Source organism: Lepidochelys olivacea (genome assembly GCF_965140295.1).
Source record: "Lepidochelys olivacea isolate rLepOli2 genome assembly, chromosome: 3".
NCBI lineage: Eukaryota > Metazoa > Chordata > Testudines > Cheloniidae > Lepidochelys > Lepidochelys olivacea.
Window position 1 is genome coordinate 103,951,659 of NC_140413.1, and position 12,599 is coordinate 103,964,257.

The 12,599-nt window shown below is 41.6% G+C and overlaps 1 protein-coding gene across 8 annotated transcripts in view; it reads left to right on the plus strand.

Annotated features, from left to right (window-relative positions):
* Positions 1 to 3,140: 3,140 nt before the first annotated feature.
* The window catches only part of MYB (MYB proto-oncogene, transcription factor), a gene marked incomplete at its 5' end in the record, with an annotated part of 34,644 nt that continues 25,185 nt past the window's right edge, over positions 3,141 to 12,599 (plus strand). For 4 of the 8 annotated variants that reach the window (XM_084623687.1, XM_084623689.1, XM_084623688.1 and 1 more), the window contains 5 exons: positions 3,141 to 3,346; positions 7,949 to 8,066; positions 9,540 to 9,611; positions 10,336 to 10,428; positions 10,877 to 11,097. In XM_084623687.1, coding sequence (XP_084479813.1) covers positions 3,324 to 3,346; positions 7,949 to 8,066; positions 9,540 to 9,611; positions 10,336 to 10,428; positions 10,877 to 11,097 — 527 coding nt within the window. Of the gene's footprint in view, positions 3,347 to 7,910; positions 8,067 to 9,539; positions 9,612 to 10,335; positions 10,429 to 10,876; positions 11,098 to 12,599 lie in introns of those variants that run through there. The other 4 variants (XM_084623692.1, XM_084623693.1, XM_084623694.1 and 1 more) reach the window with 3 other exon arrangements.

The window sequence follows — 12,599 nt, forward strand, 5'->3', positions numbered from 1 at the left end:
CCACCCACTTACTTAATTCAGCAGACAATAACAGAAATTCAATGAATTAATTTGTGGAAACTTAGATATGAATAGACTGGGGATGTGTTGAGTTTGTCTCAGCTAACATTCACTCTTTATGTATCTGAAAGTAGTCAAAAAAGGGAAAACATCTTCCTTAAGGGAAGGAAGGACCATGAAACAGCACATTTAGGAGGTATTTCATATATATAATAGACAGTATGCACATATCATTTCACTAAATGACCAATTTTTACTCACATTGAGTACTCTTTAGTCATGGTGAGTAATACTTACACAAGTAGGTCCATCAAATTCAAGGTCCCATTCTTATGTTTATCTTGATTAAAGGCCTACCTTACAGCCCATTTGTGAAAACCATACTCACACTGAGCAGTACTTACTCATATGTGTCCTACTCATATAAAGAGCTTTGTGCAAGGGATGCAGGATTAGACCCTAAGAAACCAGGCGAGGTAAAATAAGTACCACCCCCATCAACAGCAATGCAGCATACATTTTCCAAATAAAAGTTCTATTCTTGTGGATTGCCAAAAGTTTTGATTCTTGAGCTGACAAACTCTGACTATACATGAGAATAAGTAAGGGTTACTTTGCTACAAATAACAGATGTTCTCACTGTAACATACAACGAGCATGGCTGGGTATAATACTGAAGATTTGATGTTTCCCTTCCTGAATACCAACTTAATTGCCATCAACTTCCTATGGAATACTTTTAATAAACCACCAGCACTGCTGCTCAGTAACCAATTTTTACCAATCCCTTAAGAACTTCATTAAGATACTACAGTATAATAAGCTTTGTCCTCTGCAGTGCTACCTCCCTGACTCCAAAAGGATTTCTTTACCAGAAGAAACTCTGAGGCCATGAGTATTTCTTGCCCTCCCTGAATTCCCAATACAACTTCTCTTGAAGTCAATGGGAGGTGGCCTCAAGGGACGCTAGAATGGGTCCTTGGTTTTTTAGTATGTCAGCATTAATTATTCTTATTATTTCCTTTCTATCTGAGAATTTCAGTGTACTTTACAAAAAATTATAAGTTAAACCTAACAACCTTGGGAATTAGGAAATTAGACCTATTATGCAAATGGCCAAACAGAAGCACAGAATAGCAAAGGGTTTTGCCCAAGGTCATATAGTGAGTCTGTAGCAAAGCTGCAGTGAGAACACCTTACTGCTAATTTATTGAAGTTCGTATTTCCGATAACATGTCGTGACTTCTGACTCCTAACAATCTAGGGAGTGCCCCTGACACAAATATTAAATTCACAGACAGATATTAAGATTTAACAAATTATATTATGAAATATATACAGAATTAAATAGGCATGTATGTAAACATAAAATGTTGCAGTCACTAGTGTGTTAATTGCTCCAATTAAAAAGTCTACATAACTGCAAGGGCTACAGTATGTGACTGTTTATTACAAATGAAAGTGTTATATGCGTTACACTTTGTATTTTATTCACCACTACCCTTGAATGAAGTCTTCCACTTCTAAAAAGCCCTAACGGACTTGGAGTGAAGTGAGCTCAGGCCACTGGCTCAGCAAGTTTGGAAGGTTTTGGAGAGTTCACAGTTAGATTCAGAGAGGAACAACGCCACCGAGAACTCATAAATTGTCATTCTTTTGGGTGCGCTTTCAGTCTGAGTATCCTTCTGGTGATTTGCCTGGGTAATTTTAAAGTGCACATCTTAGAATGTGGATCTTTTGTGGTCTTGTTCTTTAAAAATAGCCTGACACTTTAGAGTCCATAAAACTGAAAGTGCTCAGGGTGCTTATGGCTCCATTGTCCCCCAGACGGAATGAAGGCAAGAAACGTTCATTCATAAACTAAGCCTTTGGTCGAAGAGTCCATACACTGGGGAACACCACAGGTGTCTGAATTGTAACTCGCAGAGTAGCCTGGGAACTTTGCATGTTTCACCATTTTCAAATTGTGACTCATTTATGTATTAAAAAAAAAGTTTTCTGGAGCTCATCGGACACCCACTACCTCTGCTAAAACGGGGAAGGCAAGCTGCAGTAACAGGCACAGTCCAGGTCCCGGTAGCAGCAAGAGGAACGACAGTAAAAATCCCCAGCGGGACTGCATGACAGACTCCAGCAAAAATCAGCCTCCTACACCAGCAGCAACACAAACCCAAACAAACAATGATTCGTCCCTTACAAACTACTGGGCTTCACTCCCTTCGTTTTGGTTTTTCAGTGTAAACCCTGCTGAACCAGAGCAAACTAAAACTAAACAAGCAAGCAACAGGTGCACTTTGAGCTGGGGACATTTCCCCCTTCCACTGAATGAACTACTCTCACACACACATACAACTCAGAGTAACCTAGAGTCAGAGTCACACACCACATATTGACTCACACGTATCACCCCCTCTCAGACACAGACACACACACTGCCCTACCCAGCCAATCCTACTCCACCGCCACGCAGGCAGATTCAGACCCACGGGAGATCCAGACCCACTACACCCCGCACTTAGGCACAGGCTTGCAGGAGCAGGACCCTCGCACCCCTCCCACAGCTGCACCCCCTCTCCCTCGCACACGCGTGCCAGGGACGCACCCTAGAAGGGGCTCCTCTCAGGCTGTGGCCATCCGGCTGAGGGGCATGTCACACCACTGGGTCTGTGAGCCTGGCTCTGAAATGCACCCAGCGCAAGTCCTCCCTCCTCTAGCGTGTGTGTGTGCGCGGGGGGCGGCGGTTTAATCACTACAGTTTTTTCGCATCAACCCCCCGGAGAGCTGGCACTGGGGGTGGGGGGGGGGCTGAGAGCGGTGCTTCTTAGCTCTGCTGCCCAGGGACAACTTGTGTATGTGTGTTGGGGGGGGAGGGGGAGTCACGGGGACTTGATGCCGCTGAGCGGGGATTGTGCAGCAAAAGGCGCCTCTCCTGCTGCCGCCCTTGCCCCGCTCCTGGCCGCCGCCGTCGCGCGGGCTCCCAGCCACGCAGGGGGAGAGGCGGCACGGCTGGAAGCGGCTCCTCGGCCAGCCGCGGCCCCGGCAATAAACCCCAGCGGCCGAGGCTGGAACCTCCCGGCTCTGAGGCGCTTGCGCATTGCAGGGGCGCCAGATTTGGCGGGAGGGGGAGTGTCCAAAAAGCCCTTTGTTTGATGGCATCTCTGTTTACAGAGTTTACTCTTTAATCTCAACCTGTTTCCTCCTCCTCCTGCTGCTGCTCCTGAAAACTTCACTGTGCGGCGGTGGGGCACTTTTAAGCAGCACAGAAAGCAAAGCACTTCAGCCAGCACACGTCCCCCCTTCCTCCCCCTGTGGCTAGTCCCAGGATGGCCAGGAGACCCAGGCACAGGTAAACTCTTTGCAGCATGAAAGCATTTGTGTGTGTGTATGTTTAGTAGTCTATGGATAGAGAGGTTTATTTGGGTTATTATTTTTATTTTTTTTAGTTTTTGCAGGAGTGGTTTGCCAGATTCTCCCCACGCCTGTCAGACTGTGCACAGGGAAGGGGAGAGGGAAACTTAAACAGACCCTGCAAGACCAAATGAATAGCATATTAGGAACCCCCTCAGACCCTTCTCAACCACCCCCCTCTCTCCCTCACTCCCACCCAAAAAAAGACTCAGGATATTGGGAAGATTGCAATTTGCAGTGCATTTTGCAAGTTGCTCAGGCAGAAATTTCCCAGGACCGTGCATGGCACGCGTGGCTACAAATTAGAGGGGGGGGGGGAGTGTGTGTGTGTGTGTGTGGGGAGGGGGAGACAGGATTCCCACTTGGACTTGTTGCCTTCAGCGATCTGTACCGAGCTGCTCTGCGGTCTGTTTGAGCTGGAGGAGCTAAACAGATGGCAGATGTAAGCCCAAAAATGTCGGACTTGTTTAGTGGCTGCAGGTAGTTCATTCCCATTTCATTCATTCTTTGTGGAGGTGGGATGTCAGGTGGGTGGCAGACAGGCGGCGTGAAAAGGAGGCGCTGGGGAGGGAGCAAACCTTTTTTTTTCTTCTTTCTTTCTTTCTTTCTTTCTTTCTTTCTTTCTTTCTTTCTTTCTTTCTTTCTTTTCTTTTTTTTTTTTTTTTTTTGCAGTTGCAGAGCCTTTCTTTTAATGACTCCGACTCTGCCCCGCTCATCTCTCGGTTTATAATTATGCCCTGCAAGGCTTTTTATTTGTAATGCACACGCCGCTCCGCACATGTCGGAGCCCGAGCAAGCTTTTCAGCAGCGCGATGAGAGCAACTCTTTAGACTTTGGCAGGAGGGGGTGGGGTGGGGAGAGAAGAAGGAGAGAGGGGCGTTTGGCAGCAGCTGTCATGTGGCTGCTCCCGTTGCTGTTTTCCTCCTCCAGGGGAATGGGCTGTTGCATGGGACTGGGGGGGGGGGGCACAGACCGCGAGCTGTGTTGTGGTGGTGGCGGGGGGGGGGTACTGGGGGTGACTGATCCCTGCTGCTCCCTTCCCTCTGGCGGGCGGCGTGCTGCGAACTGGAAGGGAGAGGTCTGAGCGCCTCGTGGTGGCTGCTGTTACAGACACACACACGCACTGTAGGAGGATTGTTTTCTAATGATCTCCGGACTGGCGGTCGGACACGTGGAGATTCTCTTTCTCCTTTCTGTCCACCCCCCCTTCCCCCCCCCCACGGCTTGCGACAGAAAAGCAAATCCCCCTCCCCCGCAGCTTTTCCCTCTTGTTGCCGATCGCTGACTTAAAAAAGGTTTGCATTGCCCAGCGTGTGAAATCTAGAAGGAGGCTCGGGGTGGGGGTTCGGTGCAAACTAGATTGTTACTTGAGTATGAGAGAGCGAGTGTGTTACTAGGACGGACGGACTATGAATTACTCATCCTGTCCCTCCGTGGGGGGGGGGGGGGGCGGGGGCCAAGTCACAGTAGATGTGTCCCCGCCTCGCTTGCGCCTCCCTCTTGGGGCCAGACGGGAGGTGGTAGTGATGGGGGGTGAGAGCCTAGTGGGTAGTCTGTATTTTATTTTGACTTTGCAGAGTGGCGGAATGAGCGTGTCAGGAGTGGTGGAGGAAGCCAGGCCTGCAAAACGAAAGGGTCAGTTGCTCTTTACAGGAACTGAATGAGCGGGAGAGACGGGAGGAAAGTGGAGCTGCTTAGCAGCTTTCAGACTGGTCCTTCCCAGCCCGAGTGGTGGTGATTCGCCGTGCTCGCGGAGCAGCAGATACTTTCCCTCTGGTTGCGAAGGGGATGTACTGGTGCGAGAAGGGAAACTCGAGATTACATAGGTTAAGCAGCTCCGTGAAGTGCTCTGCAAGGAGATGTCGGCAAAGTGGATTAGTCAAAACAACGAAAGTGGATTCCCCTCGGTTGTTTGTGCCCAGTTTCTTCAATCACAGTACAGCAGCAAGTCATTTCCTCTCCACCCCCACCCCCTTTTTTATCATTGCACAATTTGGTTTCCTTGACAAAAATGTAGCATTCATATTTGTAGAGTATTTAAACAGCACTGAAAGTTAGCATGTGTGGCATCATTAACCCTTTCACTTAGTCCACTCTACTGGTAATTAGCAAGTGCATTTGTTGTTGGGGCCAGATTTTGAGCATTCAGATATTTAAAAAAAAATGTTTCAGACATATGCTAGAAACCTGATTCGCTAAATGTGGTGCGGATCATCCTATAACCCCCCCCCCCGCCGAATTCTCCTGTCACAGGAGACACAGAGTGGGAGTTACTCATTCTGTATGCCACAATAAGGTCCTTGGTAGGTACGGAAAGAATTTAGATTATAAGTATTACATTAAAATAATGGTAACCTTTTCATCACTAATCTACTCCAGTTTCACTTGTGTCATGTTCCGTTGATGTACCTGGAACATTTGGCAGCACTGGAGATGTCACCCTGCTGGCTGTACCTGGTACTTCCAATATCAGTGACACCAATTTTCAAAATGATACATGGGTATTTAGCTACAAAACTTCTGTTAACGTTAATAGCAGTCACACAATTGTCTCCATGTGTTACTTAGAAAAGAAAATCTAACTTTAAAAAAAATAAAAGCAAAGAAATAGAGCTAAGGCTGTCATTCTGTTCATATGAATAGGACCCTGCAACCTTTATTCATGTAAGTAGTCCTACTGTAGTCAGTGAGACTACTACTGTGAATAACTACTCTTTTGAGTTGAAGGATTGGATTGAGTTGAAGTCACTAGCTATGCCTAAATATTCCACAAGTCTTTGTGAGTGAACTATCTGGTCCTGTGGTTCTCAAACTTTTGTACTGGTGACCCCTTTCACACAGCAAGCCTCTGAATGTGACCCCCACCCCATAAATTGAAAACATTTTTTAAAATATTTAACACTATTATAAATACTGGAGGTGAAGTGGGGATTGGGATGGAGGCTGACAGCTCAGGCGATCCCCCCATGTAATAACCTCGCAATCCCCTTAGAGGTCATGACCCCCAGTTTGAGAATCCCTGATCTAGTCACATGTGCCACCCTACCTAGGCACAGTGGTAGTAAATTAAGAATGGAATTAGCAGACCTGTTTTGCCAGTTTGTTAGCCATTTGCGACTTGGTCTCAAATAGGCCACATGCATCACTGCAGATGCTGAAAAACCTCTTAAATAGCGATTTTCCTTGATACACAACATGTGCCAGAAGACAGGGCTGAAGACTTAATGTTATTTTAACTGAATATACTTTCTTTTAAGCTTTTTGATTGCTTGAATTTTGGTGGTACTTGCATCTTGGCTAGCAACCTGTACATTGAACTTCAGCTTAATGACCCCCCCCCAAAGTCTCTGAAAAACAAGGTTAACAGGAGGAATAGTGTCTGGTCCATCCTTAATTGAAGTGTTGTTAGTGTGGATTTATTAATATGGCTGTTTATCAAAAACAGGTTTTTAAAATTGTATCTAAAGATTCTTCCATATATCATGATCATTAGTCAAATACTACATTGTCTTTTCTGTAGTACTAAAGATGTCATCTCTTTGTTGAAGTTTCAAAAGTGATGTTTATATCTTAAAGTTGGAAATAATACTTTACCCAACAGAAAGACAACTCCTGTTGCAAAACACTTCAATTTTAGCTAGCGGGATAGGGTTAGTGCTGGTTGTGAAAACAGTAATAGATTCCTTTTTACCCATAGATAGCCTCTGGGGAAATCCCTTCGTCATTAATTAGGTGAGGACTAGAGTATTTCAAAAACAGTATGAGGTATTTAGAAATGGCATAGAGGTAGTAAAGTTATAAAGTTAGCAAAATACTCAGTATAAGGAGACTTGATCATTTATGTGGTTACTATAGAGATCTTGTATTGTACTAGTCCTCAGCTTTGTCTATACTCGACCATGAACTGTGACATAATTGATAAGAGTTTGTTTACAAAATAATGTGATCGCTTGATGGCCTTCATTTTAATTAGTTTTGAAAAACTTGTGCCCTTCAATATTTTTGGTCTTCTAATCCCAAAATGATGACTAATATATTATTGCATAATTTTACTATTTTTATATTTGTACATAAAATACCATGTGGGAATTGTGTAACCAGCTACTTCATCAAATATGTGAAAACATTAAGCACTCTTCAAAATATGTAGCCTGAGTTAAAGATTTTGCATATGTACTTGTGTAAAGGACATAGCCTCTTGTTCTCTTTATTGTCCTAAACATTGTATTTTAATTTGAAACTTTCATTGGTTGAAAGGCTGCCAAGTGTGTAAGTTGCCACTGATCTAACAGTATGAGCAGGTCTAAACATGTACAGTAATAAGAAGGTTGCCAGCCTTTTGCTTGTATCTGTGGATACCAAAAACAGCAGAACCAGTTCAGAATAGTAGAATAGAATGCAGAACAAAATCTTGTTGTGCAAGTTTTCAAACTTTTATCTGTATAACCTTTGTAAAGATTGTTGTTTTTCATATATTTTGTAATTCAGGAACTTAAGTCTTCATGTTCCACTCTAAGTCGCCTCCTGTTTCTTTTTGTAGTATATATAGTAGTGATGATGACGATGAAGATGTTGAGATGTATGATCATGACTACGATGGTCTGCTTCCTAAGGCTGGAAAACGTCATTTAGGAAAAACCAGGTGGACCCGTGAAGAGGTAAATAAAGGATCACTTACTACATTTGGGTTAAAAAGAGAGAGTAAATGGGTCAAATTCTTCTCTCAGATGCAGATTTCATTAGATATCAACTTCAGTGTGAATCTCATGCAAATGTATGAGGGCAGAATTTGGCTATATACATAATTAGATGTAAATTTGTGGGTTGTTGTTTTTTAAAAAAAAAAGTCTAAATACTGATCCTTGACTCCAGAAAGACTGTTATACCCGATAGGTGTTCAAACTACTGCATTAAGCTGGCAGGGTTCGACAATTTTAAAGTTACCTGTAGCAATGTTTGATTGTTATTGCTGGCTCTTTTGTTTGAAAATGGTTGCTATGTGAGAAATGACGTCTATTCAGTATCTTAACAGCAGCAAACAACTGTCGTACAAACTTCTGCCCTCTTATTACAAATAAATGGATCATCTGAAGTTTGTGCTTTAATAATGGAGTTGTGATTCCATGGGTCAGTAACTAAAATCTGGAAGAAACATCTATTCTGTACCTCAAGCTGACATTAAAGATACGTTCCCCTTTTGAAAGACTGAATATAAGAGAATATGCTTTGGTAACTTTTAGTGCTCTTGTGTCTATTTTCTGCGCAAATTGTAGTAATAAAAAGTTCATTTACAGGGGTGGATAATCCATGGTCATTTACAATGGTTTAATTTTTGTGTGAAATGTGTTAATTCAGTTATTTGAGTGATATTTGGGCTTGTTCAACACCAGTGATTCATTCTGATACATAAACATTAGCAGGCTGCTTCATGTAAGGTTTTTTTAAAAGCTTGAATTGCTATTACAATACCTTTGTCCTTCTTGATGTTTTTAATTGGCTGTTTTTGGTATTTAGGGCCTACATTACTTTTAGGATATTGGGCCAAAATCTCTGCTGATGAAAATATTCAAAACTCCTTTGAAGAAATGGAGTTTCACCCATTTAGGAGTTTTGCCCATTTACACCAGCAGTAAATATGGCGGATTACTTACGTTATGCATTCAGTATAGAATCTTATGCAGTATTGTGATTAACATTTAAAGCTTTTTGAAAACAGCCTAAAGGAATATGGTACCTAAATCCTCTTGAATTTCAGTGGACATTGGACACCTAACTCCTTTAGACTTATTTGAAAATACCAGCCCCAAAATAATCATTTAAATTGCCTTGGCTGATAAAATGCAGATCAGCATAATTTGCATAGTCCAGAAGCCCAGAAAATATATTTAAGTTCCTACCCATAACCAAAGAAAAACTATCTGCTGAATGAGGAGGTGTATTTGGCAAGAAAAAAAGTATTATCAGGCCAGAGACTTCTCTTTTATGTCAGTCCTGGATCCCTGAAAGAAGTGGATCCATAAAAATTCAGCAACGTGGAGTATTTTCTTTTTTTACCTTAGCTTGACTGATATATTTTAGTTGCAGCGCTAAGTGATTGGAGCATTGATGATGTTGTCTTTATGAAAAACTAGGATGAAAAACTAAAGAAACTTGTGGAACAGAATGGTACAGAAGACTGGAAAGTTATTGCCAATTTTCTTCCTGTAAGTGGACACTGTTTCTGTTTTCGTTTGCAGAGATGACAACTCTTTATCACCCATTTTCAAGTAAGGGGTGGGGGAGAGGTTATTTCTTAACTACATTTTCATGTGATATAAAGCCCCCCACAAATGGGAACTTAAGAAATGCAGCTATAATACAGTAGGATGCCTTGTTGAATATCAATTTTTATGCTCAATTTTATTTATCTCACTACTCATCTCAGATGGGGGAGGGGAAATGTAAAAAGACTTTTTTGGGGATTTGTTATAGAACAGATGGTTGATCTGTCAGTAAAACAAAAATGTCTTAGTACAGAAAAAAAAACCTAGCTTTGATCACTAGTAAATGCTGCTTATAAAATATGAGATCTCTTTTGTGATCTCTTATTGTTGTTCAAATTCTACAGATAACATATAATAACACTTATTCTTTAAAAATATCTTTAATAGATATTAAAGGATAAATTTGTTTAGTTACCATGATACAGTGACAATTATGGAAAAGATGCTTTTCTAATTCAATGTGCAGAGTACTTCCCAGCCGTTGATTTGCTGAGGACCCTCATTTCAATCTTGTCTCAGTTATTCCCATATAGCTTCATTGTATTAATTGGCAATGAGATACATAGAGGGTCTGTTTGGGGAGCAAGTGCACCGAGAAAGAAATATTGCAATTCTTTCATCTTATATGACAAGTGATTAATTTGTATATTTTATATGCAATTAGAATCGGACAGATGTGCAGTGCCAGCATCGATGGCAGAAAGTACTAAATCCTGAACTTATCAAAGGTCCATGGACTAAAGAAGAGGATCAGCGGGTAATCAACTTTTCTTTCAGCCTCATATTTTAAATAGTACTTAATGATAGGCCCAATACTGCAGCCTTAACTAGGATAAAACTCATCTAGACTTCAGTGATTTCAGTGGGAGTACTGCCTGAGGAAGGACTTGAAGACTGGCCCCAATAATATCAATACTTAGCATTTATTTAGTGCTTCCTGGTACAGTTTCAAAGTGCTCTACACAAATCAAGTAATGAATACTTTAATGCTGCAAATCTAAACGCTAGAAATGCCTTTGATATTACCAAAGCCTTTTCCTTTTGGGTAAATATATAAATAGAAAATATGAAGCAGTGCCTACCCATCTGCTCTACTACAGCGGTTTTGAGAAACTTCATTGAAGATATTGGAGTATTACAGAATGATTGCACTAATTCATTATGTCACACTAAAACGTGGGCGGTTCTTCTGTGTTTCTTTGAAGGTGATAGAACTTGTGCAAAAATACGGCCCAAAGCGTTGGTCTGTTATTGCCAAGCACTTGAAGGGGAGGATTGGAAAACAATGCAGGGAGAGGTGGCACAACCATCTGAATCCAGAAGTAAAGAAAACCTCCTGGACTGAAGAAGAAGATAGAATTATTTACCAGGCACACAAGAGGCTGGGAAACAGATGGGCAGAAATTGCAAAGTTGCTGCCTGGACGGTAATGACATATAGTAGCCGTTAAATAGTGAAGAGAAGGTTTTGAGTCTGAGCAGTCTGTTTCAGGTGACTTCTTAGTACACTGAAAGAATTGCATGTTCTAAACCAAAATGCTTTGAGCCAAATCCTAGTGCCATTGATATCAATGTGTGTTTTTGCCATTGATCTAACTGGGACCAAGTATATGGAGAAATATTTTTTAAAGTATTTGCCACTGGATGAAGAAATAGTAAGTATAGTAAATCATCAGGGCTTTCCTAAGTGTGGCTCTAGTCTTGTTTGTGTTGGAGTATTTGTCAAAACTTCTGTTGACTTAATGGTGCAAGATCAGACTCTATATATGAAACTAAGTTTACATTCAGCTAAGAGGATACAGTCAGCTTGAAATCCAGTCAGTATTTTTAACAATGAATTAAAAGTTGTTTCATAAGCTACATCTACCCCTGTGCCCCAGACAGTTTTGATGGTTTTACATTAATATTTTCCCCATATTTTAAAGTGTTTTACTCTTCTTTGTTGCTATGTGAATGATCCAAATACAAACTAAGGGAAACTAACTAACTCAAATGCCAATCCTGAAAACCCTCATGTAGAATGAGTAACTTTATTCATATGAGGTGTTCTATTGGCTTCAATGGGACTACTCATCTGTAAGCGTGCATCTGTAAGTCTTACTGACTTTGCAGCGGTAACAGTGAAAGTGCCCAAACACAAAGTGCTGTCAAATATACAAAATAAACAAGCAACATTCTTTTCCCTCTAGACTCCAGTAGTTGGTAAAACATCTCCAAGACACAAGTGTGATGGCTTTTTTTGGCTGGAGAGAAGAACCACAAATAGGCTTGTCGTTTGGAGAGCCTTACAATCTTCTTGCAGCCTTCCTTGTACCACAGACACCCACAGTTAATAACACTGCGTGGTGGTGAAGTAAAGACTCTCAGATAGAGGTGTTATATTTGAGTTACCCCAAGACCTGATTTTAATAATGCAGTTCTCATAGCTTTTGTCTAATCACACAATTGAATACTTGAAAGTTTGTTTTCTGAAATTTAAAAAAAACTTTCCCTAATAACTGTTCGGTTGCCCAGTTGTGAAATTTGCTTGGAGGTTAACCGTTTCACTGCTGGTTCCTGCACTTTCTCTTTGTAGTAATAGAATGCAGCAAAATTCTATTGGAATGTTAATGCTTAAAAAAAATGATGGTGCATGAAGCAACCTAGAAGGTGGGGTTTGCTCCACATGCCAGTTGCTTCACCTAGCGGAGATGTGGTAGACCTCAAGTGATTAATTTCTCACAGTGAGATATAATTGAAGAGAAACATCAGAACTGGATCCATAAATCCTAGTCATAGTAGAGATCCATGCGTCTTATCCCATACATTCTTATAGTGCATATTGCCACTGGTAGTTGATTTCAAAGTGCAATGACCTGAGAGAGCTGATTTGTATTTGGAATTGTTAAAAATCTGTGCTTAAGAATTATGGGTTAGTAGGAGGAGGGTA